The sequence below is a fragment of the Gadus chalcogrammus genome, chromosome 23 (genome assembly GCF_026213295.1).
Source record: "Gadus chalcogrammus isolate NIFS_2021 chromosome 23, NIFS_Gcha_1.0, whole genome shotgun sequence".
NCBI lineage: Eukaryota > Metazoa > Chordata > Actinopteri > Gadiformes > Gadidae > Gadus > Gadus chalcogrammus.
Genome location: NC_079434.1, coordinates 3,347,750 through 3,375,161, shown reverse-complemented (window position 1 = coordinate 3,375,161; position 27,412 = coordinate 3,347,750). Strand labels below are relative to the sequence as shown.

Genomic DNA, 27,412 nt, shown 5'->3' with positions numbered 1-27,412 from the left:
TCTCTCTCTCTCTCTCTCTCTCTCTCTCTCTCTCTCTCTCTCTCTCTCTCTCTCTCTCACGCCCCTCTCTCTCACGCCTCTCTCTCTCTCTCTCTCTCTCTCTCTCTCTCTCTCTCTCTCTCTCTCTCTCTCTCTCTCTCTCTCTCTCTCACGCCCCTCTCTCTCACGCCTCTCTCTCTCTCTCTCTCTCTCTCTCTCTCTCTCTCTCTCTCTCTCTCCCTCCTAGGGCCCCACAGGGCGTGCTGGTCTCTCAGGCGCTGATGGCATGCCAGGACCCCCGGGTACCATGCTAATGCTGCCTGTAAGTGCCCACATCACACATAACACCCATAATACCCATTCATAACTAGCCAGATATAAAGTATGCTATATTGGTAGGGTTGCAGTTCAGTTCTGTATTGACCATCTGTAACTTTCCATTGACATTCTGATTGTATGTGGTGTGTGTGTTAAATCTTCTCTTTTCAGTTCCGCTTCGGTGGCGACGGTGAGAAGGGTCCCGTGGTCTCAGCCCAGGAAGCGCAGGCTCAGGCCATCCTCTCCCAGGCCAGAGTGAGTCCAGACCAGCCTCAAGCCCGCCAAAAACAGGCCAGACAGGCCAAATACAGGCCAGACAGCTCAAAGACATGATAAGGAGAAGCCTGATAGACCAAAGAAGGCTAGTGATAGCCAATGCTATGCCACTGGGTGATGGTAGGCCAGATGGCCTATAAAGCGACCCATCCCTTTACCTCATACTGCAGCAGGAGAGCAGTTGTGTGGGGAGGATTTTAGTGTCTGTACCTTTGGGCTAAAAGCAGGCTGTGCCGAGCAAGCTGAAAGACACAAAAAAATGCTCGGTGGGACAGATGGACGGGGGTGTGTGTGTGTGTGTGTGTGTGTGGGGGGGGGGGTAGCAGTTAAAAATATCGCTTACGACCTGCGTGGGGGCTACCCCAACAGGTGTAGAAAAGTGTGTGGGTTTGTGTGTGCCTTCGTATGTTTACTTATTAGTGCTTGTTTATGTATATCAGTGTGTGTGTGTGTGTGTGTGTGTGTGTGTGTGTGTGTGTGTGTGTGTGTGTGTGTGTGTGTGTGTGTGTGTGTGTGTGTGTGTGTGTGTGTGTGTGTGTGTTGGGGGGGGGGGGGGGGTCTGTGGTGCGTTTAGATTAAGGTACATTGACATTAAACTGCCTAATCCACCATTTAAAATGAGCCTATGGGTAGGACTGATTGCTTCTGACAAACAAGAAATTAATAATATAATTATTTAAAGCACATCTGTTTACCTGAGTAAGGGTCAACATATTACAAAAAATATAATAATATAATATAATAATAACATCATCTAATTATAATAAGACGGATGTCCTTTATATTACACAGACCCCTCTCAAAGTTAATGGTCACTTATTCTCCACAGAATGGTAATATGCAGCTGCTCATGTGGCTAACTGTTGCTTTGTAACCCCTCCAGCTGGCGATGCGCGGGCCACCCGGTCCAATGGGTCTGACGGGGCGCTCCGGACCAGTGGTAAGGCCCATCACACTGTTACCTCCCCGGCCTTAGCTGCCTCAAACCCCCGGAGGAACGGAGGAACGCAGGCCTCCCAGTCCCGTGGCCATCCAGCACTGTCTTCTGCTTGTCAAATGCTAGCATCGATGATGCATCCATATGTACATTTTTATGATTATGAATTTACAAACATAACTTAATTTTTTAAGATTGGATTTGATGATAACTGTATCTTGAGTGAGGATGGGGTGTCTGCATCATGCTAGCTAGCTATTTGAAGTCGGAGAAGGACTATTAGTTGGTCTGTCACCACCCCTCCCCACTTTTCCCCTGAGCTTGTTGGTACACGATCCACAATCTCTATCCTCTGGAAAAAGACGCGGAAAATAACTAAAGAATGACCTCTTGGAAAAGAGAGTGGGTAGAAACATTTCCATAAGAGGCGATAGAACAGTCAAAATATCTCATTAACTGAGCATAATAAGAGCATTAACGGATAAAAAGCAAATTCAGAAGTGTGAAGCTAATGATGCTAGGTGAGAAGGTTGATTTACCCGGCCCATCCTCCACGAATATTATGATGCTTCAGTGTTTGTTTGCACACAATCACTAGCTTCAAACTTTAGAGGGCTTGTGCACCGTGAAGTCACGTTGCAACAACCACCTCCATTTCGGACATATAGGAGCATAAGAACGTTTATGCTAGTCTAGTTTTTCGGTCATTCTTTAGTCATTCATCTGGAAATGAGTTTTTACAACTCTCTTGAGCGCTCTAGAAATGGATATCGGCCAAAATAATACCTATGATGCATACTGATGCCCTACCAGCCCTATTGACTATTAACATGCCATGTTATCTCAATTAAATTGCCACAATTTGGACCATGCTAATTGGGGATGAAAAATGTTGCAAACTAAATATAATCCATGTGTATAAAAGTGAGAGTGTTTTTGCGACAGCTGAATTTCAACATGTGAAAAGATATGAAAAAAGGTTTGACCAACCAATTATGTCTTTAATCAGGTAGGCCTACTCTCAGTCTATCCGATCTAAAACATTTAATTAAGCATCTAGCCTACTTCAGCTAAATATCGCCACCTGCTGTTGGTTTTTTGAGCTTGTTCCAACAAGTCCTTCAAAACTCTTGAATTTGGCCCTACGTGAAGTTTACCTTGAACATTGACTTAGTTGTGCCTGAATCCCTTGACCTCTCTTCTTTAGGGTCTACATGGTTCTACCGGACTCAAGGGAGAAGGTGGCGACCCCGGACCTCAGGTACAAACATACAAACAAACAAACAAACATTTATTTTTTTCCGCCAGGCAACTTTTTTCCAAGCAATAACTACAACAGCAAACGCTTTGCTTGGTTATACACAAGTTGTGCCAGCCATCAATCCTCTAAGAGGTCCTCATCTGTCTTTTCAGGGTCCCAGGGGGGTCCAGGGGCCTTCAGGACAACTTGGAAAAGCTGGCAAGAGGGTAAGTGTGTGTATGTTTCTGTGGGTGTTTGTGTGTTTATGTGTGTGTGTGTGTGTGTGTGTGTGTGTGTGTGTGTGTGTGTGTGTGTGTGTGTGTGTGTGTGTGTGTGTGTGTGTGTGTGTGTGTGTGTGTGTGTGTGTGTGTGCGTTTGTGTGTGTGTGTGCGTGTGTTTGTGGGCCTCAATTTGTCTAAATATGTTCTGTATAATTGTTTGTTGGCTTGATGTCAGATAGTATTGATTTTCAGACCACATGCATTGATATACAATGCAACGTCTTCCAGCCTATATCAGTAAAATCCCTATAATGAGTCAAATCGATTTCATTATTATGAAATATTACGCACTCTTTATTTTCATGTTATTATAAACTTATTAGCACACTTTATATCACACAATATTATATTCCATGTTTGCCCAATGCGTTCCGCTTGATGTCACTAAATCCTACACACTGTACCTCAACTTTAATTACTAATTTCCTATTTTTTTTATACTACTATCGATTACCGGGCAAAGACACCGTATCTGTCTGAGTCATCTCCATCTCATGCCAAATGTGACACACATCTGTCTTGCTTTGGCTTACTTCACTTTCATTTCAACGATAAAAGGTATATTGTTTTTCATTCTGTGGTCATCTCTGCACCCTAACCCCCCCCCCCCACCCCCCCCCCCACCACAGGGTCGATCTGGAGCTGATGGGGGCCGTGGAATGCCTGGAGAGTCAGGTGGAAAGGTAAAGAAGGCTTTGAGCATCTGTTGATGTCATATCATGTGTCACCGTACAGTGGTGATGTCATATGAAGTGTCACCGTACAGTGGTGATGTCATATGAAGTGTCACTGTACAGTGGTGATGTCATATGAAGTGTCGACGTACAGTGGTGATGTCATATCATGTGTCACTGTACGGTGGTGATGTCATATGAAGTGTCACTGTACAGTGGTGATGTCATATCATGTGTCACTGTACAGTTGTGATGTCATATGAAGTGTCACCGTACAGGGATGATGTCGTCTCATGTATCACAGCACAGAGATGATGTCATCCCACGTCTCACAGCAGAGGGATGATGTCTTCTCATGTATCATAGCACAGAGATGATGTTGTCTCCTGTATCTCAGTACATAAGTGTTGATTTGCTGTGTGATGATGATATTATGGGGATGATAACAGCAGTCACTGTGGTTCTACAGGGGGACCGAGGCTTTGACGGACTGCCCGGCCTTCCAGGAGAGAAGGGGCACAGGGTGAGTAGGACAGGATCCTGTATAATACGATACATATATTTATATATGTGGAAAAGGCTTATTATTGTGTGAACGCTAAAATAGCCCAAGAACCTTGGTCTGTCACTCACAACTACACAAACCTTCACATATATATATAATATATATATATATGTATATATATATATATATATATATATATATATAAATAATATTTAAAGTATTTTCTACTTTAATTGATCTTCATTTGTTTATTCCGTTAGCTTAAAGAGGCTTATAACAGGATAGATTTTCAGGAATAATGGAGCATTTGTTAGTCGGACGGGAGAAACAAATTATGCTTTGTTTTTTGGTTAGCACTGAAATGGTGTTCATTTGTGGGATCAGACTGAGACTTGGCATTGTTTTGTAGGGATTAGTTGTTCTTTTAATCTGACTCACTTCACAACCGATGATTGGATGCCTTGGCTCCAATAGTTATGCCTCGGCAGCACCTAAACAGTAGCTCTGACCAAGTGGGAGGACGGATAACCAGAAAGGCTGGGTACTCTGCTGAGTTAACACGGGACTGGCCTGCTTTCAAGATTAGTGGGACTGGGAACTACTGGGACTGATAGTTCTTTAAACAATACCTCTTTCCTCTTGTCTGCCTGACTGTTTCTCATCCTCTTTCTGTCTGTCTGTTGGTATCATTGTCTGTCGGTCTGTCTGTATATTGTTTCTTTATGTCTGTCTAGGGAGAGTTTGGCCCTATTGGACCCCCTGGTTCTCCCGGAGAGGACGGACAGAGAGTAAGTCCCAGCCCTCCAGGCTGGTTGGTTATTCAATGTCCGTCTGTCCTCCATTGGTTCACTCAACATGCTTAGAATCACAAATATATTTGCTCCCTTGCCTGTTTCCGATTGGTTAGATCCAGCCCCCTCTAGAAACACACACACACACACACACACACACACACACACACACACACACACACACACACACACACACACACACACACACACACACACACACACACACACACACACACACACAGACACACACACACACACACACACACACACACACACACACACACACACACACTGACACACAAGCACTAGATACACCAACTCTTCCAATTGCCTTACTTTGTTCGTTTGTTGTGTATTTGTGTGTGCTTGCCCGGTGAAGTAAAGATTTTGGAACCGGTACAATCTAGGATCCCCCTTCACTTTGCTTTTCCTTCCACAGGGTGAGGACGGAGAGATCGGGCCACGGGGACTGGCTGGAGAGAGCGTAAGTACCCTCGCTCGCCCCTTAAACCCCGAACCCCCACAAGGACACACTCTGCTAGCTAAACTTTAGAATCACATGACCATCTCACACATCACCAAACATACACATTGAAATTCTTCCTATTCTAGTGGTGATTGTATTCCCCCCATTCATCCAGCAGGGGGAGTGCTTTGTTTAACTGTGATCATCAGCAATCAGAAATACTTTCATGGTCCTAGGGGATTAAGGATTCTTACGATAGCTGCATTAAACTACAAAACATAGCAACATAATATAACAATCCTACAATGTATAACCACCTTGTTAATTTATTTATAGGAACGATATCTCTAAATGTGTGTTCTCTTCTGATGCTGTAGGGTCCAAGAGGTCTTCTAGGACCCCGTGGCTCTCCGGGCCCCACTGGACAGCCTGTACGTACCCACCCTCTCTTCTGTTGAGGGGCCACACGTTAGATAACAATTCATAAACACAGTATAAGAAACCTTAAAACATTAAATTCAAGATAGGTTGTTTTTGTTTATTTGAATATTTACATATATATGAAAATAGTATTATATTGACATTAGCATGTATATGAATATAGTTAGATTTTAAATCCATATCCCTGTAATGAGTTGAAACGTATCTCCATATATGTGAGAGAAGACTTGAATGTGTTCTTATCTGCTGTGATCTCCACAGGGGGTAGCCGGTGTGGACGGCCCTCACGGCCCTAAAGGAAACATGGTACGCACTAAAGACTACTTCCTCCTTATGGAGGAATTTTTGTTTCAGTTTGAACTGCAGACGAAGAGCCATGTTACACTTTTTATGTCATGGGTTGATGCCGCTTTATTTCCATAAATGAGAGCGCTTCCCATTTTAAAACAGGTGAAGAAGTTTGAAGGTTTGACAGCTTAATATACGGCCAATGCCTTTTGCCATAGGGCAAGTAACTCGAGGGGCCACTAGCCCTTGAGGAAACATGAACCTTAGTCAGGTGACTTTTGGCATGTCTTAACACAGTCACTTGTACGTGAAAGTGTGTGTATTTTCAGTTTTTTAGTATTCCCTTTGGATTTTTTCAAATAGAGATAATACTGACGGTGACAGGGTTAGTATTTTAACAAACAACACCTTCATTATGATCTGATTGAATAACGTCTCTATCTCCTCCTGGTTCAGGGACCTCAAGGAGAGCCAGGCCCACCTGGGCAGCAGGGCATTCCTGGGACACAGGTGAGCACATCAAACACACCTCTCTTATCTCCACCTCAGACCAAAGAAACAAATGTTTTTGTAACTTAGTTCTGGTGATGTTAGGATTCCTCGTTTTAGGAAGAGAAATACCCTAAGAGTGACTATTACTATGTTCACTCACAATTTAAAAAAAAAGTGTGATTCCATTCTAAATAATTTAGAGTCTTTCTTTACTTTTTCTGGTTAGTGACAATCCAAGCTCCAGGAAATATGAGCAGGTTTTCTCATTACCCACCCTTCCTCTATAACTTCCCTTTCTCTAATGTTTATCCCTGGACACACAAAATGCATACAAACACACGCACACACAAACACACACACACACAAAGTGTGTGTGTGTGTGTGTACCTTGGGGTAAAGGTAATTTGAGGCGCTGGTGGTCAGTTTTTGCAGGTGGGGCAGTCCAAGCAGGCATTCCACGAGGACATGAATGAGATGCTTTCAGTATTCCCCCCCGCACCACCCACCCATACCCGATCACCCCCACCCACCACAGTGCATCATAACCCCCCCCCAGCCATACCCCATCCTTCCCACCCACCCATACCCTCACCCCCACGCCAAAGAGGATATCCTACCTTCAAAATATTTCTAAAAAATGTGCCTGCTTTTTGGTCATATGCCTGTCCGTCTGTTTTTGTGTGTGTGCTTTGCTTTTGCCGTTGCTATGGAAACAGCTTCTCACATGCTTCTTTATTTGTCTACATGTCACAGGGTCTTCCTGGACCCCAAGGTCCTATCGGACCACCCGGTGAAAAGGTACACACCCTTCTTTTCCTTTTCTCTTGAATTACGCAATATAAATCAGCAGAGCAACAAGCATGAGTGAGACTCGAATAATCCAGTAAAAAGAGTATCCATCGGGCTGTGGAATAAAACCTGCACTGTTTAAGACATGGACGCATACAAATGGAATCAGATTCAGAATTACCTTTATTGCATCTTAAGTACACAATAGTGATTTCATTAGGCTAGGTTATTCATCAGTCATACACCTCAACATAGCAGCAACAATACAAGATAACGTAAAAATACATAAAATAAGTTAAATAGGTTGCAGAAGTGTTAGTGGTACCAGCCATGGTTTGAACAACAAAGTTGAACAACAAAGTTGTTCAAATGGGTTGGTAGTTAAATTCACGTTACTCACTGCTGTTCAGAAAACTTGTTTTGTCATGACCTCTGACCTTATATCTTATGTCTCCCTCTCTCTCTCTCTCTCTCTCTCTCTCTCTCTCTCTCTCTCTCTCTCTCTCTCTCTCTCTCTCTCTCTCTCTCTCTCTCTCTCTCTCTCTCTCTTGCCGGTCCTGTCCAGGGACCCTCGGGCAGATCTGGGTTAGCCGGCTTACCGGGAGCGGATGGCCCTCCTGTACGTGGTCCTCTATCTACACACACTAATACACTCACATACAGATTATATAGGAGCTGTTATAGTGCAGCAGACATGCACAAAGCATATGCAAAGAATATGAATCACAAGTGTTATTGTGTTTCCATACATGGTATAAAGTAGATGTTTCATGGTTCTGTTTCTTCAAAACAGGGCCATCCCGGCAAAGAGGGACCTCCAGGGGAGAAAGGATCACTAGTAAGTCTCCACTAGCTGCATGATGCGGATGGATGGGTTGGGGGCTGGACGGACACGCGATGCATGATGGATGATGGATGGTCATAGTTGTTTGATTGAGGTTACGTTGGTGCTATGGATGGTGTGTTGAATGACTTTGAATGATGGACGTACAAAGGGAATACCTAAACGATGATGTGTAATGTATGTGGGTGTGTGCATTAAGTATGGTTTAGGGTACAGTAGTGACAGCAGGTTTAATGAGGTTTTGTTCTTTTTCCCTCCTCTAGGGTCAGGCCGGGCCCCAGGGACCCATTGGCTATCCCGGACCCCGGGGTGTCAAGGTACGGTCCCTAGGACATTCACACACGCACACACATGCATTAGATCTGCTGTGCATGGGACATATCGAGGTAGAGGTACAGGGAGAAGAATGACGTAGCAATTATGAAGCATGCGTATGATGTCTTTTTTCTTTATCCAATCGATCTTCTTCAAACTCTTTAGGTTTTCCATTCTTTCCAACAGCTCCATTGATCCTTCTTGACCAGTTCTATCGTTAACGCCGCAGTGTCTAAACCCCTATCCTTCGTTATTATATTTTTTACGTGGCATTTCCATGTGCTGTGCAAGTTCAAAAGTGTGCGTGAATAAAAAGCTGAATGAGGTGAGGACGAGTACACCAGATATGGGGCCTCTCAAGTAGCAGACATGTAGCAGCCACTATTCCTTAGCCTGTGTGTTTAGCCGCGTTAGTGTGCTAATGCTAATCTAATGCTAACCTGTGATCCTCTCTGTTGACAGGGTGCTGACGGTGTCCGTGGACTCAAGGGTGGGAAGGGAGAGAAGGTACATATCCCGATGTGTTCCTCATTATGCTGTGTGTGTGTGTGTGTGTGTGTGTGTGTGTGTGTGTGTGTGTGTGTGTGTGTGTGTGTGTGTGTGTGTGTGTGTGTGTGTGTGTGTGTGTGTGTGTGTGTGTGTGTGTGTGTGTGTGTGTGTGTGTGTGTGTGAGACAGCAGACACTGAGGCCGCCCCGGTCAGGTCTGGGGTCCTCTTGTGTTTTATCAGCTGTCATCATCAGATTGCTGTTGGCCTTTGAGCTGTCAGAAACACATCAACAACAACAACCACAAAATTATTTATTTTGTATGCTCAATTCTCCGAGGTAGGATGCCACAGTCTGAGACTGATGCTGCTGACCTGGGGTCAGTCTGTTGATTGTAAAGTGTTTGAAGAGAGGCACACCACTGTTTCGGTGGGACCTTTGGGTTCAAATTTATTATTTACAGCATGTTGTGTTAAAAACTAAAATATGTGTTCTCTTTGTTATTCTGAGTAATTATTAGTCTAGTTGCTTATATATTGAAATAACTTTGAGAGGGTTTCAGCAACAGCCACGTTCATATTTGCTCTTTAATGAATTATTTACACAGAGATCCAACAAGAAATCCTCAAGGAGAAAGGAGTTATGAATAAAGCATATCTCTTCTCTTTTCCCCTCACACCACCTCTCACCACTTTAGGTGCATGTGTTTGAGTATGTGTGAGTGTGTGTAATGTGTCTGTGTGTGTACATGCGTTTGTGACTATCTGTTTGTTTGTATCTATGTCGAGATGCCCAGTTTGTCTTTGAGTGTGTGGGTTTTTATATGAATGTGTTTGTCTATGCATGTATGTTTGTGTGTTTGTGTGTCTTTGTCCTTGTGTGTTTGGTCTTGAAGCTGCAGGCTTGTGGCAGCAGACATGATGGCCGCTGCATAATGCATCAGGCAGGGCTAGGGGTGCATGCAGCTGACAGACCAGGGGAGGGGAGGGAAGAGGGTGTGAGCCAACATGAGAGGAAGGGCTAGATCAATCTGTGGCCTTCAGCATCACTTGAAACCCCATTCAATTCGGCATTTCCTCTTGAGTGGACCAGAGGGGTTTCAAATTATTAAATAATTTCAGAAGAATCTGCCATCCCTGTTTACACACTCGCACATGTTAAACATGATCATTTTTTCTTAACGATTTTACCCCGATTATCACTCATACGGAAATGATTTGCATTATTTTACCAATTCTTGGAATGTTGTTACGCATTACGACCAGCAGGTGGCAGCAACGGGCATGTGATTCCCCCAAAACTTAAGGCAGGAAGCATGGAGCCGTTGAGTTCCAAAAATGGACATACTTCCTGGCACTCTAGGAAACAGACACTTTTAAAACACGATGAATCAAACAAACAATGAAGGAACGAGAACAATTAATACAAACGCAGCTCGAGGCTCAGCAGACGAAACCCCTTAGTATACGAGTGAAAACAATGTTGTGTTGTCTGAATGAGGTGAACATTTCCATTGCGGTGTCGTTTCAGGGCGAGGATGGCTTCCCTGGATTCAAGGGAGATATGGGTCTCAAGGGAGACCGGGTAAGGAGCCGCCGCTCATCCTCTCTCACAAAACCCTCAGTTCCTGCTGGTGGCCGTGGTTTGCGTATACGTGATAACCCAATTAACCTCTACTCTCCCTTCTTCTCCCCTCTACCCATTCCTCCTCTCCCTTCATCCCCCCTTTTATGCCCTTATGATTGTGTGTGTATGTATGTGTATGTGTGTGTTTGTGTGTGTGTGTGTGTGTGTGTGTGTGTGTGTGTGTGTGTGTGTGTGTGTGTGTGTGTGTGTGTGTGTGTGTGTGTGTGTGTGTGTGTGTGTCTGTGTGTGCGACACCAAAGGGAGAGCTGGGTATGTTGGGGCCCCGTGGTGAGGATGGTCCTGAGGGCCCCAAGGGCCGAGCGGGCCCTAACGGAGAGTCAGGCCCCATGGGTCATGCTGGTGAAAAGGTGGGTAACGTCTTCAACATGTTCAGATGATCATGCTATTTCATTTAAAACATTAAAAATATATCACACATCTTGTGTGATAGTTTTTGTTCCTCATCAATACATTGTTTGTGCTAAGAGAGTTGTTGTTGTTGTTGTTGTTGTTGTTGTTGTTGTTGCTGGTGCTTGCCGTGCAATGTGTGCTCATTGATGACCTCCTACAGGGTAAACTGGGGGTCCCCGGACTGCCAGGCTATCCAGGAAGACAAGGGCCAAAGGTACGATCCCTTGCTGACCCCCCAACACCCCACATAAAAACAAACAAAATCAAAACATGGTGCTTAATCCAGCTCCACAAAGTGCATTGATTGACACGCTGATAGCGTTGGCTCCTGATAACGATGTTGCACCTGCTAACAGTCCTCATACACGGTCCTTGATATTTCTCTGTTGTCACGGTTCCTCCCCTGCCGTTCTCTGAAAGACAGTTAATGGTTAACGTTACGCATGAAGAAACAACAGGCAGGCGTCCTTTTAAACTCAGTGGCCTATATGGGTTTGCAGATTAATATCATTCACTTTATTTAATAATTGAGTTGCTTTCAAGTATGCTTGGACCGTATGTAAACATTTTTCTAATATGGATTGGCTCAGAAGGTACGTCGCATAAAGGTTAGCATAAACAACATTGAAAACAAGCCACAAAAAAAGCTCACTGCTGGTGCAACAGTCAATCATGAGTCTTTCATGATCCGCTTACCTAAGCTAACAATAGCTTCTAATGATATTTTTTTCCTGCTGGCAAATAAATATTATAATTATGACTATAAAACTGTAGTAATTGTAATCTTAGAAAAATATGAAGATGTCTGTTTCCATTCAAAGCACATTTAACGCCTCCCTCACTTCGACTCAGGGCATGACCTTATTTGGAGGTTTAGACCCAGTGCTGATGGATAGTCTTGAAATTTTCATTTTCAAATTGGAACCATAAAACGATGATTTTTCAATCACATTCATAGGAAACAATGTTGTTATCCTTGAGGAGTTGAGTGACAGGAACTCATTGCATCACGATGGTTCCAGCAGGTGTTTTTTTTACTGAAACACCTCAGATGCAAAGCTGCAGAGAGAGTACCCTGTTTCCCTAAGCAGCTTTCCAACCTATGGTGCCAAGAAGCCGCCCAATGCCAGGAAATCATAGCAGTTGGCACTTTAGACCTGTCAGTGGCTTTGCTGTACAGTTTTAATCCACTCAAGCCACTCCTCCAAAGCCTTATTTTCTTTTTTCCAAAAGCACAAAAACACACCCAAACACCCAAGCCCCTAACAGAATGAGCATCCCTCCCAGTAAACACCCGCAACCGCATTGGCAACTGAGTGCCACGAACACACAGGCGCTGTTAGCTCGGTGTTAGCTCGCTGTTAGCTTCCCTCTGTGGTGGATCCCTTGCAGATGCTAATCTGAGTTGACGTGATCCCGACCAACACAGGCAGCTCGCTCCTGTTGGGGCCTGTCCGTCCTCATCAGGAGTCGCCTGACCTGCCCCCCGCGCAACCCCACTCCCATGTTGTCCTCCACACACGCGCGCACGCACACTGTCACTGCAACGGTCCTAATGTTGTGTTGTACTGTTTGCAGGGCTCAACTGGCTTCCCTGGGTTTGCTGGAGCCAATGGAGAAAAAGGAGGCAGGGTAAGGACCACAAACACAGACACACATGCACGCAGGCACACACGCACGCAGGCACACACACACACACACACACACACACACACACACACACACACACACACACACACACACACACACACACACACACACAAATGAGTGTGCCTATGTCCACACTAATATACAAGGACAATTGCATTTCACCAAACATAGTCACACACTGGTACAGACAGGATTGCAAAAACATGCATACTCCCAAAAACACAAACACTCTCTCGATAGAGACACACTTCCTTCCCGAGTGTTTGTGTAATACATTGGCCGAGCCATCATAATCCCACACAAAAGGAAATTGGTTCCAATTATGGAGGCGTCAGTGTGATGACTCGGCATGAAACGACCTCCGGAGCCAGGATCAATGTCGCCCAGAGAGGAGAACGCAACGACCCCCTGGACTGTCAATAACTACACCACCACCACCACCACCACCACCACCGCCACAACCACCCTAGTCACCAGCAACACAACCCCATCCCTATCACCACCCACAACCCCATCCCTATCAACACCAATACCACTACCAACACCATCGCCATCGCCACCTCCACTACCTCCACCACCACCACCGTCAGCACCACACCCACCATGCCCATTACTACCACCACTCCCCTCCATTACCACCACCACCTCCATTACCACCAGCCCCACCATCACCACCACCTCCATCACCACTGCCCCAGTCCAGCGCTGAATTTATTTTCCACTAGGCCCCTGTCTTACGATGACGCCTCTGTAAAACGGGTCTATTAGAAGCAAACAAGTTGTCGCTCTGTCTGTCTAGACAAAGTGACGGCTGAAGAGGAGAGCAAGGAGGGTACAGAACGGCGGCCATTAGTTTATGTTTAATGGATAATGTGGTTGGGGAGAGGTGTCACCCCCACCCCACCCGGAGAATGTCAGCATCACCTAAGGACACCCTCCCATGGGCTCACTAAGGCACACCGGCCTCTCTAGCACAACAGGCTCCCTCCATCTATATTCTCCAGGGCGGAACGCTCATCATGTGGTTGCTAATATCCCTCTGTCTGAGAGCCCCTCTTTAAGGTTGCGTCAGAAGCGATGCTACGTGGCTGCACTCGGCGATAAGGACGATATAAGTGGCCATAACTTCTGCTCCCAAAGCGATGTAGTTCATGATCGTTATTGATGTTCACGGTTGATCTTTGATTTCACTTCGGCATTGTCCTGTTTTTCGCCGATCAGGTGCTAGCGCTTAGCACGCGGTGATTGCGTTATGCACGCCTTTGACATTAGCAAAGCCTCCCTTTAAATGCCACATAAGACCGTTATGTAGTGCAATCAGGGATTGATCTCATTAGCGTTAACCTTCTACTAGCTCAATAAAATTCAGGCACCAGCTTTTGTGATACTGTGGTGTGGTTCGGCACAAAGCACACCGTAGCCTAACTCACACACACACACACACACACACACACACACACACACACACACACACACACACACACACACACACACACACACACACACACACACACACACACACACACACACACACGCATACACACATCAACACATACCATCGCCATGTCATACACACACACAGTTCAAGAACCCATGTTTGCTTGTTATCCCCAATTCCAGTCAGTTTTTATAGTCCATCATCATTTCCATCTGCAGCCCTTCTGTGGGGTCCATGGTGACTGATCAGATGTTTGAGAAGTGCTCCACCCAAGAAGATGTAATTATATGGGGAGCACGCCAACAGTTAAAAGAGTTGTAGAAGCGGATTACAAACAAGTGAAAAAATAATGTATCTTGTGGTTGACGGCCGCTGAAATCCGACTGGAGAAACATATTGCCTCCCACTCAATCACACGCAGAATGACTCTGTCACCAGAGTGAAACACACATCTAACGTTAGATATTTCTGTGATGTCTTGGTTGACGTCAAAGACATGTTCACAGTCGCGCACACAAGCAGGTACGCAGGCAAGGACGCTTATGCGCAAGCACACACACAGAAACACCCTCAGTCCGGTGAGGCTGTGCACCATTTGCTTGCTAAGCCTTATACAAAATTGAATTCCACCATAGCCCCGTCTAGCCCCTCCTTATGAAATAAATTATTCATGCCAGCAGAATGACCCTCATGGGCAGGAATGCTGTGGCTTTGTATCAGGACCATAGTTGAAAACCAGAGGCCAAAGTTCAGGAAGAAAGGATTATGAAAAGGTTTAGGTTCTTTCATCAGAAAGCCACAGATGTCCCTCATGTACACTGAGGAGGATGCAACGCAGAGACTCTTAGGAAGTGAAAGAAGAAGAACAAGGCTGTAGCAGAGAACCGGGCAAGATGCTCCCTCCCTGAAGCATTTTCTTCAATTGAACTCAAATTCAGAGGTTCTCCACAGGTTCTCCACAGTGACTTCACTTCGAGGGAATCATAAAAAACACTGATTAAGACGACATGCTAGTGATTGCCACAACACAGAACATATACAGTTTGAACTTGTTCGTGACTCTTCCACCACAGATGAATTAGGATAAGAAAGAGAGTGTTCACCCTGTTCCATATATAAGATATATTAAACTATATTTCTGTTTCCATCACAGGGTGTCGCAGGTAAACCGGGTCCAAGGGGACAGAGAGGTCCGACGGTACGTATCGCCGCTACAACCATCTGCTAATCTCATGCTAATGCTAATTCTAATAGCATGCTAATGCTATCTCAGTGATTACAGTGAAAATGACGAATGGAAATAAATACATTCAGTATTTAATTAGTACATCCATCAAGGTCTTGAATGCATATCTGACTTTGTTCTGAAGGATTTGTTTATTGAAAAACTTTCTCTTTACGGATAGCTAATGATATACACTTTTGGTGATGTAACTTATTATTATTAGTATTATGTTACTATAAGGCCACGTTTATACGTAGCAGGGTATTTATAGAAACGAATATTTCCACCCCTCCGTTTTCAAAAATAACATTGTGCACACAACATCGTTTTCAAAAAAGTTGTCGTTTACATCAAAACGGATAAATACGCCGTTGGGACATTATAACCATGCCAAACCTATGGGCGGCAGTGTAGGGAGAAGGATAAAGCCATGCAAGCCAATCAGAATCCTCAGAATCAACAACAACGAATAACACGAGCGTCTTCCTGTAACAAACAAACTGTAAACATAAGGCGCTCATATGACGTTAAGCATTTCCTGGCGCATAATGTGACGTTTCAGAACCTAAAACCCCGTTTCTACCCGTTGACACGACAACACGTAACCGGCGTTTTCAGAAATCTCCACTTTGGCCGGAGTTTTTAGAAATGATCGTTTTCTGTGACAAAAACTGCGTTTTCGTGTAAATGAGAGGCCAAACCGTGTGAAAATATCTGCGTTTTCCCTTCGTGTAAACGGGGCCTAAGTCTATAAGACCAAAGCACAACTTGCTCTCTGCTTGCTTCAGGCTTGTTTCTTTAGGACACAGAATTTGAAAAAGGACATCTGACCCGACAAAGGCGTGTACCTTGGACTCTGACTGCACTACTCTTATAGAAGTGCATGCACTCTGTCAGTCGTTCTGATGTCATCTCTATCTCATGCACTCTGTCAGTCGTTCTGATGTCATCTCTATCTCATGCACTCTGTCAGTCGTTCTGATGTCATCTCTCTATCTCATGTGCTCTGTCAGTCGTTCTGATGTCATCTCTATCTCATGCACTGAGCTCTGTCAGTCGTTCTGATGTCATCTCTATCTCATGCACTCTGTCAGTCGTTCTGATGTCATCTCTATCTCATGCACTCTGTCAGTCGTTCTGATGTCATCTCTATCTCATGCACTGAGCTCTGTCAGTCGTTCTGATGTCATCTCTCTATCTCATGCGCTCTGTCAGTCGCTCTGATGTCATCTCTATGTCATGTGCTCTGTCAGTCGTTCTGATTTCATCTCTCTATCTCATGCGCTCTGTCGGTCGTTCTGATGTCATCTCTATCTCATGCGCTCTGTCAGTCGTTCTGATGTCATCTCTTTCTCATGCACTCTGTCAGTCGTTCTGACGTCATCTCTATCTCATGCACTGTGCTCTGTCAGTCGTTCTGATGTCATCTCTATCTCATGCACTGCGCTCTGTCGGTCCTTCTGATGTCATCTCTCTATCTCATGCGCTCTGTCAGTCGTTCTGATGTCCTCTCTCTCCGTCTCTCTCCATCCCCCCCTGTAGGGTCCGCGTGGTGGACGAGGGGCCCGAGGTCCCACAGGCAAGCCAGGCCCCAAGGTACTTCATACGTCACACTACCTTCATTTTCAGATTTTCATTTATTATTCGTAAAATATAAGGGACAAAATAAGCAAAGAAAAATGTAAACAGAAAAATACCGTGAGGAACGAACATGAACACAAAATCTCTAGATAATCGGCATAGACACAGAAATGTACATAAAAAAAACATACATTCACACACACACACACACACACACACACACACTCATTGCACATATCATTTAACCTTGAAGGTTTTGCCGAACACATCGGTAGTCCCAGGCAGTAAAAGAGAGCTCTGATGAACTGAGTGCTGTGGTGTGTGTGAAACTGACCGCTCGGTCTCTCTCCTGCAGGGGACAGCGGGCAACGACGGCCCCCCAGGCCCACCCGGCGAGAGGGTGAGTAGAGCCCACATTAGCCCTGCCTTAATGTAACTCAGGGGACACGCGGGCCCCCCAGGGACCCCGTGTCCAGCAGACGACTCTGTGATCAGCGATGGTGTTGGTAGTGGTATTGGTGTTGATAGGGATGGGGTTGTGAGTGGTGACTCGTCCTCCGCCCTCCAGAGGCAGTAGAGACCTCTGCATAATGAAAGCCCCCCCCCCCTTCCTCTCCTTAATGTCTGAAGGCAGATGTTGTCGCTTGGACCCTTTGCTCTTTGGGATGGACAATGGTGATAAAGCCGTGGCGTGTGTCGGTGAATGTTTAGCAGCTGGCCAATGTTTCCCTGAGCAGCCATACACTGGTGTGTGTGTGTGTGTGTGTGTGTGTGTGTGTGTGTGTGTGTGTGTGTGTGTGTGTGTGTGTGTGTGTGTGTGTGTGTGTGTGTGTGTGTGTGTGTGCGCGCGGTACACAGCGCACGGATTAGCAACACTCGGCCGTTCCTCTATCCTATTGTTCTTCTTCTACCTTCTCAGTTTGAGTCTCCTCTCTTGAAACGTGTATTCAGAAATCATTGATATAGTTCTTTCACCCATCTGGTACCCCTTGCACATGTGTTGTGAATGTCTAAATCCATATCCCAAAAATATACATCTCCCATCCCTTTCACTTTGTCCTTAGCCTCTTGGGATCTAGTTTCCTAACACTTCGTGTTAGGTTAAACAGCGCGCTCCCCTGTCTTGTTCAGTCACAAGCAACCAGACAACTCTGTTGTTGTTGTTATGGCAACCCCCCGCCGGTCTGGGGCCGGGTTGCTCTGGTTTATCGCGTGAGAACGTGTGATCTTTGTGAGAGCACTTGTTAGAAGTGTTCTTAAGATGATGTGATGGCTCTGTTCTCCTTGTTCCAGTTGTATTCACTTTCCTCACCTGTTCACTGTCTCAGGGGCCTCAAGGACCCCAGGGGCCCGTCGGCTTCCCCGGACCAAAGGGCCCACCTGTGAGTAAAACAATTGTCTGCACTTAAACAAAATAAATGATGAACCAGGATCACTGAAGTGAAACGATCTTTAGTGTGGCTGTTACTCAGAGACTTCCCTCCTGTTACAGTCGAGCCAGTAAAGCCTTGTGTTCAAATTGTAATCGATTTGTCATCATGTTCATTTATTCACATTTGAAAAGAGTGACCAAACATTTAAACTTAGGGTTAGGGTTAGGGTTATATATAGGGTGATTATATTATTCTTAAATTCACTTTAAATGTGAACAATAATACGTTCAAACTGTTTTTTTCTCAGACTTTAAAGCATAAATTATTATCACCAGTACAATTTAATGTATTTATCTTTTGGCAGGAATCTTTGATTTGATTGACATTGAGTTCGTCACTCTCTGACTGTGTCTGTTTGTGTTTGGCAGGGACCTGCAGGGAAGGACGGCCTGCCCGGACACCCTGGCCAGCGTGGAGAGACAGTGAGTCACTGCTCAGTCCTTCACAGATCTGGCCCTGGTGATCTGGTGCAACACAGCCCTGGTGCACCTACAGGGATTTGGTTTGCCGACAGTGACTTTGTAGTGATCTGGTGAACCATTAGATATCTGGTCCACCAGTGATCTGGTGAACCATTAGATATCTGGTCCAACAGGGAGCTGGTGAACCATAAGATATCTGTTCCAATAGTGGTCTGGTGAACCATTAGATATCTGGTCCAACAGTGATCTGGTGAACCATTAGATATCTGGTCCAACAGTTATCTGGTGAACCATTAGATATCTGGTCCAACAGTTATCTGGTGAACCATTAGATATCTGGTCCGCCAGTGATCTGGTGAACCATTAGATATCTGGTCCAACAGGGAGCTGGTGAACCATAAGATATCTGTTCCAATAGTGGTCTGGTGAACCATTAGATATCTGGTCCAACAGTGATCTGGTGAACCATTAGATATCTGGTCCAACAGGGATCTGGTGAACCAACAGTGATTTTGTGCACCAACATTGATCTGGTGCATTAAAATTTATCCGGTGAACCATAAGATATATTTTCAATGATTTGATGCACCATCAGTGATTTGCTGTCTCCCCAGACCTCATCTTCCCCTCAATATCTCCTAATCTCTTAAACTCAAAGCTTATCACCGCTCTCTACAGACCCGTCTGTTGTTTAGTAGAGCGGACCTCGGGTTCGATGGATCCCCACCATCCCACCATCACCCTGCAGTCTTGCTCTCATCCCTGTCCTGTTTTCTAATATTGTGGATCAAAAGTATTTTTGGTAAATTTACAAATAGTTGGTAATATGGACGGTCTAATGGTTTGTGGCACTCGTGACAAACCAAGCTGTTAAAGTGCAAGCCAACAAACAAACAACTGTTGCTGAAGTGATTGAACCTCTTTCAAAAGTGAGGGAACCTGCTAGAACAATGGCGCTGCAGAATGTTTGTTGTGGAAGCCAGGAGTATGAGGGCCGTGCAGAAGAACCTGGAGCAGGGATTCATCCCCGCTGAAGAGCCTGGAGCAGGGATCAGCTGGCAAGCCTCAGCCCTTAACTCAGCCCTTATCTCAGCCCTTATCTCAGCCCTTATCTCAGCCCATATCTCAACCCTTATCTCAGCCCTTATCTCAGCCCTTATCTCAGCCCTTATCTCAGCCCTTATCTCAACCCTTATCTCAGCCCTTATCTCAACTCTTATCTCAGCCCTTATCTCAACCCTTATCTCAGCCCTTATCTCAACCCTTATCTCAGCTCTTATCTCAACCCTTATCTCAGCCCTTATCTCAACCCTTATCTCAGCCCTTATCTCAGCCCTTACCTCAGCCCTTATCTCAGCCCTTATCTCAGCCCTTACCTCAGCCCTTATCTCAGCCCTTACCTCAGCCCTTATCTCAGCCCTTATCTCAGCCCTTACCTCAGCCCTTATCTCAGCCCTTACCTCAGCCCTTATCTCAGCCCTTATCTCAGCCCTTACCTCAGCCCTTATCTCAGGCCATATCTCAGCCCTTACCTCAGCCCTTATCTCAGCCCATATCTCAACCCTTATCTCAGCCCTTATCTCAGCCCTTACCTCAGCCCTTACCTCAGCCCTTATCTCAGCCCTTATCTCAGCCCTTACCTCAGCCCTTATCTCAGCCCTTACCTCAGCCCTTATCTCAGCCCTTATCTCAGCCCTTACCTCAGCCCTTATCTCAGCCCATATCTCAGCCCTTACCTCAGCCCTTATCTCAGCCCATATCTCAACCCTTATCTCAGCCCTTATCTCAGCCCTTACCTCAGCCCTTACCTCAGCCCTTATCTCAGCCCTTACCTCAGCCCTTACCTCAGCCCTTACCTCAGCCCTTATCTCAGCCCTTACCTCAGCCCTTATCTTCGGGTGTGTCCGTGCTTTGTATGCAGCGGCCGTCCCCGGACCACTGCATAATGCTCAAACAACCTGGAACACATTCACCTCCCCACCCCCCTTCCTTTCTCACAAACTCTATCGCAGTGATCTGCAACCCCCCCCCCCCCCAACACACACACACACGGATGCACACACTCCCCACCCAAGGTTCAATCAACCACTACGCAGGGATTTCATTGAGAGCGTTTATGAAGAGTTTTCACCTTCTCCGGGGGAGGATTTATGTGGGGCCCCTGGAGCATCCGATACAAGAATTGATCCCGGTAATCAAACTCACCAGCGCCCCTTCCCCCCCAGCGCACCGTTTCCCGCCCCACACGTCTCCGCTCGTCTGTCAGGTTTGTGAGGGGACAGGTTTGGGCGCTGTTACCATGGCGTCCGATAGACTAGCAATGGATGAATAACGCATCCGCGTCAATCAGGAAGAGCGCTGATCGATGGAGCCAGAGTGGTTGTGATCAGAGGGGGCCGACAGATCCATGGCATCTTCATCCATTACTAACGCTGCCTTAATCAAGGCAGGTTACAAAGATGGGTAAATGGAGGACAGACTACTGCACACGTTGAATATTGATTGGATTGAAAACGGAGATACAGAAGGCTGAGAGTAGATCTGTGTTTTAATGGGACCATGGTCGACCTCCTTCTCTGTTAGGTCTAGTAGTGACCACCCACTAGCTCTGTGTTCTACTCACTGGAACGTTGGCTGTGCGCTCATTATGATATTAATAACCATGCATAAATGCATCAGCAGGGTTCATCTGTGTCACTTAAATAGTCGAGATTAAAGAATAGCCAAAATCACACACAATGTCTGTCCGTAATCCATTCAAATTCCATCCTTCTACCGTATATTATAAAATAGACTACAGCTAAGAAAAGTATACCAATATTGGTGATCTACAAATAACCTGCCGATACTATGCATAACACACAATATCGAACATGTGGACCTGTCCAACAAGGGAAGCACAATAGACATCCTCATAATTCTCCATTTTACATTTGAAAGACGTCGTCCTGTACTCAAGTAGTGGTACTGATTTGCGGCTGATTGTGCATCGTGAATCACCACTCAGCAGACGTCGAACCGCAATGTTTCTCTCCCTGGACAAACACATTTGACGAGGACATAAGTGGCGTTACATCAATGGCAGGGTCCATGGCAGCCTGTTGTGTTTAATATGGTCTGATAGTAATGAGACTTCTCTTCTCTATCTTTAGGGATTCCAAGGAAAGACAGGCCCCCCGGGGCCCGGAGGAGTGGTCGGACCCCAGGTAAGAGGATCTCAACCATAGCTGAATCATCAACAATGGTTACATCACTTCATATTTCAGTTTCCCTTTATGGTTGCTGGCTACATTTTACCTGGTAGTTTGGGATTTAAGTTTACTTTGGTTCATATGTTGTCATCGTCATAAACATAAATGATGATGGGTTGAATTATAATAAGTGTAGCGCATTCATAGCATAATGGTTTGAGGATGAGGGAAGTCCACGATGCAAACAACGCAGCCGTCTCTCTGCGGAGCTGGATGTCACTCTCTGACTTTGGGAGACCGGAAGCTAAAGTTGTGTTGGTGCCCTAGGGACCCACCGGAGAGACTGGCCCAGTGGGCGAGAGGGGCCACCCCGGACCCCCGGGCCCACCCGGAGAGCAGGGTCTACCTGGTGCTGCTGGCAAGGAGGGGGCAAAGGTCAGTGCTGGTGAATGACATGAACAGTCCAGGTCTAAAGCTGGGAGAGGTTTACTAATCCGACGGGATGGATTCAAGGTTCAGTAAGTTAGAGAGAAAAATAATGGTTTTCAGTTTCAATAAAGCAGTTTGAAAAGTGCAAAGGTCCACCAACAATAGTACTGACTACACCATTTAATGCACTGTTCTAACAACGTTTATAAAGGAAGCCAACATGAATCCAAAGCTGCAAGGCTTCATGGATTATCGGTTTTGAATGAATGGTTTGTTTGCGGAATAGCATTTTTTGAAAAGCATAGTCTGGCACAAAGATAATGATGCTAAAATTGGAAGAATAAAAAGGCAAAAAAAAAGGAAAAACACCATGCTTGCGTGAGAAATGAGGGTACTTGAGTTTGCAGGCAGTGGCTGTCTCGAGCTGCCCTCCTAGTCGGCAATCACGTGCACATTAAGGGAAAACACAATCCATCTCGGAGACGGATGGCATTTCTCCCCTTCTATTTTGTGTTTCTTTTTTTCCCCCTTCTGAAACCGTCCCACATTACAAGGTGCAGCTAGCCTCCCCAGGCTCCCTCCCCCTCCCCCCCCCCGCCTCCCCCTTTCATTTTCTCCCCATCTCCTCCCAGGCAGACACTTTAATCAAGTCCGACGGCTAACTGCAAGCCCTCTGCCACTCATGGCACCACCCTCAACCATGGACAGCTCCACACACACTCACACACACACACACTCAAAAGCAGTGTCTCCTCCATCAGTATGCCAAAGGCACATCCTGGAGGTGTTTGCTGCTTGGGCGGCGGAGGCCAAATCCTCTTATGCCTCTTGAGTCCGCCTCCCCTGTTTGCAGGTAGAGTCAGGCCTGTCAAGACAAAAGTAGCACACAAAATAATACTGCAAGGAAGGAAAAAATGAAAGAAGGACTAACAGCTTTGGTTTGTGGGTCTTTGTGGGAACAGGCAAGAGGGGGAAGTTGCTCTTTATGCCGTTGTTGCTTGGTTGAGGTTGTGTGCGCATCCAACCTAAACACCCAGATAGGGCCAGGTATTAGCAGACGCAAAGGATAAATCTCCTGCGCAGTTTGTGCTTAGACTCCAATTGATAAGACACTAAACAAATGACACATATACATCTGGGGATGATCTCAATGTATTGATGTTTGTTGGGTTGATTGATGTAGATAAACTATGGTTATAGGTATTGACTGTGACACTTGGCCTGTTTCATTATTGCTGTATTCCTCCATATTCCTGTCCCTGGTAATTAGTGCAGGGTTTCCTACACTCTCAGCGCTCTGTCGTCAATGTGTAGCCGTTGATTGAAAAGCGATGGCAGCCAACGTTTGGTCGCAGTGATAATGGATTCAAGTCAAGAGAAATTCACCACAGCTAAATGATTGACTCTAATGGTCAATATTAAGATTAATGTCTGTCACAAAAAGACAGAGAAGAGAGATTAGGGGGTGTAGAGGGGTGTTCAGAAGTCCATTATTCATCATTTATTTATCACAGCTATCATTCATAGCTGATGAACGGTCAATGCTTTGTGTATTACTTTACTACTAGTTTAGGATTATAGTGATTTACAAAGAGAGAGAGTGAACCAGGGTCACTTATTATTAACCAGTAGTTGAGTAGTATAGATGCATATAAAGAGAGAGTAAACCAGAGTGAGATATTATAAACTTGTTGGGTACTTTAGTAATATACAAAGAGAGACTGCACCAAAGTCAGATATTATTAAATGATGGAGTTCTATACAAAGCCATCACTTGCGATATGGTTACCCGTTATACGATCAGGGATTGTTTTAGGTGGAAGAAGTCTCAAAAATCTGTTTTAGGTTCATATCCAAAGTCTGATGGCAGACTCATGTTTGGGTGAACGGGATGGCTAATTCTCTTTTGATTCATATTTATTTACAACTATCATGTTGCTGGAGGCGGGGATCTCTAACTGTGTGGTGGCTATTAACAGGAGCAGACATTTTTAGTATTTGTGAAAAAGCCTCCTTTGTACAGCCATGGTCACAATACACCAGCCCCATAATAGAGACACAGCTGTATTTGGCCCGCCCTGGGCCATGTCTGATGGAAATCTGTCTGAACGGGAGGGGCGCCAGCATTAATTCCAGAGCAAATACAAATATGAGCTGGCTGAATGGTCTGGTTCCCAGGCGATGTTAGGACCGCTTGGTCAGAGGACGAGGTGAAAGCAACCCCGCCAGGTCTGAGAGCAGCTCAGAAGATGTGTTGTACTGATGATGAAGTGAAACAATCTTATCAATTCAGGCTAGTAAACTGTGTTGCCAGTTAAAAAAAAAAAGCATTGGAAAGCAATGTGCCGGGTTAATGTGGTGCCTTGGTGCCTCGTCCCACTACGAACAACACTAGATTACGCTTTATAATGCATATGCTGAATGTGTTTACCTACACACTATTGATTAATGGCTACTCTTGCTAACCACGTCTAGCCTGACACTGCCCTTGTGGACAACAATCTGACTCTATCAGCTGCAGGCAACTGATCAAATGGAATAGAATTGTTTAATAAAAACCAACCCATCATGTGTAAACCAAAAAAAAGGTTGCCCCTCATTTAAATGATGATCTATCACTTGGTCGGTATCATTTCAATGGATTTGATACTCATTGTTTCTTAAGTTCTTGTTTATCTATCATATCTACTGATTCAATACGAACACGACAGATGGTACATTGTTTTATTTGACTGCCTTTAGGGAGCCAGACATAGAAAGCAATGCGTAGTTATTCCCATATCAAGTTTGGTGCATTCAGCAGGGTAGAAGAGTTAGATAATTATGTTATGCTTAAAAAGTGAGGTTGATTATAATGGATTGTAAAGGATATGACAGAGAAGGCTTCTGATAGAAATGTCCTCATGTTGCTTCTATAATACTTGTTGTTTGACTTGGCTGTTTCTTTGTTTCCACTGATTCTGTATTTCTCTTCCCCCCCCCCCCCACAGGGAGATCCGGGCCCTCAGGGGACCTCTGGTAAAGACGGGCCTCCTGGCCTCCGGGGCTTCCCCGGTGAGCGAGGTCTACCTGGTGCCACGGTGAGTTCTGCGCCCGCCTCCCCCCCCCCCCCCCCCCCCCCTCCCTGCTGCGCGCCCGGGCGTAGGCTGAGCAATAGAGACAGAGCACCGCCTGGCCCCCCCCAACGGGACGGCCGCGGCGACGTGTTGAGCTATTCACTTCATTAAAGAACACAACCGGCTCCCACCGGCCCCCACCGGCCCCTGCCCACCCCTACTCTGCAAATCAATCGGGCAGGCAGGAAATCTAAAGTGACGTCTGGCAAATGAAACAGCCGCGCCTCGACCACGCTCCACCGCCGCCGGTACGGCTGTTTTTCACCCACTGCAATGCATTGTGGTCCTTCATTAGTATATGAGGAGGGGGCGGGGTTGATCAACTGTGGGTTGCTGGAAACGTAACAATAACAACTTGCTGGCTGTTTGGCTCAAGATATTTTTTTTTCAGCCATTTTTCTAAAAATCTTTATGCCTTGTTTACTCAGTGCGTTACCAAGAACTTGATGTTAATAATTAGTGTGCAACTGGGAATGGGTCGGGTTTCACCTGGAAGGTCAGCCAGGCTCTGCCCAGGCCCAAAGCACAACACACTGATTGTTTTCCTGGGCTGTTATTTAGTGTAGTGCACAGCCGGGGCCAAGGGAGACTCATTACCCACACTGCCATGAGTACAGGCAGCACAGCCTTCTGGGGAGTCACACACGCACACACGCACACACACACACACACACACACACACAAACATAAACGAGCACTGCAGGAACCAAAATGAATGTGCACACATAAACAAACCCACCGCAAACACTAACAGAAACCCACACAAACAAAACAGTAGCATCATCAGTTCATTCCGAAATATACACTAACAACATATAACAACCTGACTTGAAAAACGGTATAATCTCTCTAACACAAACACACACACACATACACACACAGACTCAGTCGATTGTTACTCATGGAGAAGGGATATTGAAGGGCGAAATATGAGCCAATCAATGAACATTACCAACTCTGAAGCATGTCTCCGCATAGCCCTCCATTTCTTGAAGCGCCTCCTGTTGATTTCTCTGGCGTTCCAGAAGTTTACTTTTAAGGTGTTATTGTGCTATGTTATGCTTGACCTGCAGTACCTCTTTGTCATTGGAGGCATCATTTATCTGAGCCCTTACCACGGCAGGTATTGATGACTTGAAAAAAACAGGCTCTAGTGAACACATGTGATTGTTTGTGTCTGTAACCTCCATTTGGATCGCAAGTTGCTTTTGTGTTGTTGTTGTTGTTGTTGTTGTGGTTGTAATGCCCTAATGTCTTGTGTTTGTTTTCAGGGTCCTGCTGGTCTGAAGGGAGGAGAGGGGCCACAGGGACCCTCCGGCCCCGTCGTAAGTCTGATCTGTACTAAGAGCCTATCCAACGTCCTAATTGTGGCATGACATCACGCTGTAAGAGCCTGTGGTTTACCATCCGCATTCAGCAGCGCTCACTGGGGGGGGCACGATGAGCTGACACATCACACAAAGAGCACGCAGCCGACTGCATCGCTGGTGTCTAGCATCAGGATAGGAGTCGAGCGTGTCTCTCACACACACACACACACACACACACACACACACACACACACACACACACACACACACACACACACACACACACATACCCACCAACTCACTCACTCAGTCACCCATCTATCTCCTGGGAAGGTGCGAGTGGAAGGTAATATGATCTGTCCGTCTCGCTGACTTCCTAATAAAATGATATTTTGACAGACAGAAGCGTTTACACAGTCTTTGGTGAGGTTTGGTTTGGGGGTGGCTCGTTCTTCCC

At 45.6% G+C, this 27,412-nt stretch overlaps 1 protein-coding gene across 4 annotated transcripts in view; it reads left to right on the top strand.

Moving 5' to 3' along the window:
* The window catches only part of col11a1a (collagen, type XI, alpha 1a), a 73,851-nt gene that overhangs the window by 25,036 nt on the left and 21,403 nt on the right, over nucleotides 1-27,412 (top strand). For all 4 annotated transcript variants that reach the window (XM_056584255.1, XM_056584254.1, XM_056584252.1 and 1 more), the window contains 30 exons: nucleotides 227-301; nucleotides 469-552; nucleotides 1,457-1,513; nucleotides 2,718-2,771; nucleotides 2,924-2,977; nucleotides 3,661-3,714; nucleotides 4,175-4,228; nucleotides 4,945-4,998; nucleotides 5,441-5,485; nucleotides 5,845-5,898; nucleotides 6,170-6,214; nucleotides 6,653-6,706; nucleotides 7,442-7,486; nucleotides 8,043-8,096; nucleotides 8,271-8,315; nucleotides 8,585-8,638; nucleotides 9,099-9,143; nucleotides 10,654-10,707; nucleotides 11,010-11,117; nucleotides 11,321-11,374; nucleotides 12,739-12,792; nucleotides 15,402-15,446; nucleotides 17,016-17,069; nucleotides 17,410-17,454; nucleotides 18,383-18,436; nucleotides 18,856-18,909; nucleotides 22,062-22,115; nucleotides 22,428-22,535; nucleotides 25,520-25,609; nucleotides 26,917-26,970. In XM_056584255.1, coding sequence (XP_056440230.1) covers nucleotides 227-301; nucleotides 469-552; nucleotides 1,457-1,513; nucleotides 2,718-2,771; nucleotides 2,924-2,977; nucleotides 3,661-3,714; nucleotides 4,175-4,228; nucleotides 4,945-4,998; nucleotides 5,441-5,485; nucleotides 5,845-5,898; nucleotides 6,170-6,214; nucleotides 6,653-6,706; nucleotides 7,442-7,486; nucleotides 8,043-8,096; nucleotides 8,271-8,315; nucleotides 8,585-8,638; nucleotides 9,099-9,143; nucleotides 10,654-10,707; nucleotides 11,010-11,117; nucleotides 11,321-11,374; nucleotides 12,739-12,792; nucleotides 15,402-15,446; nucleotides 17,016-17,069; nucleotides 17,410-17,454; nucleotides 18,383-18,436; nucleotides 18,856-18,909; nucleotides 22,062-22,115; nucleotides 22,428-22,535; nucleotides 25,520-25,609; nucleotides 26,917-26,970 — 1,755 coding nt within the window. The remainder of the gene's footprint in view (nucleotides 1-226; nucleotides 302-468; nucleotides 553-1,456; nucleotides 1,514-2,717; nucleotides 2,772-2,923; nucleotides 2,978-3,660; nucleotides 3,715-4,174; nucleotides 4,229-4,944; nucleotides 4,999-5,440; nucleotides 5,486-5,844; nucleotides 5,899-6,169; nucleotides 6,215-6,652; nucleotides 6,707-7,441; nucleotides 7,487-8,042; nucleotides 8,097-8,270; nucleotides 8,316-8,584; nucleotides 8,639-9,098; nucleotides 9,144-10,653; nucleotides 10,708-11,009; nucleotides 11,118-11,320; nucleotides 11,375-12,738; nucleotides 12,793-15,401; nucleotides 15,447-17,015; nucleotides 17,070-17,409; nucleotides 17,455-18,382; nucleotides 18,437-18,855; nucleotides 18,910-22,061; nucleotides 22,116-22,427; nucleotides 22,536-25,519; nucleotides 25,610-26,916; nucleotides 26,971-27,412) is intronic.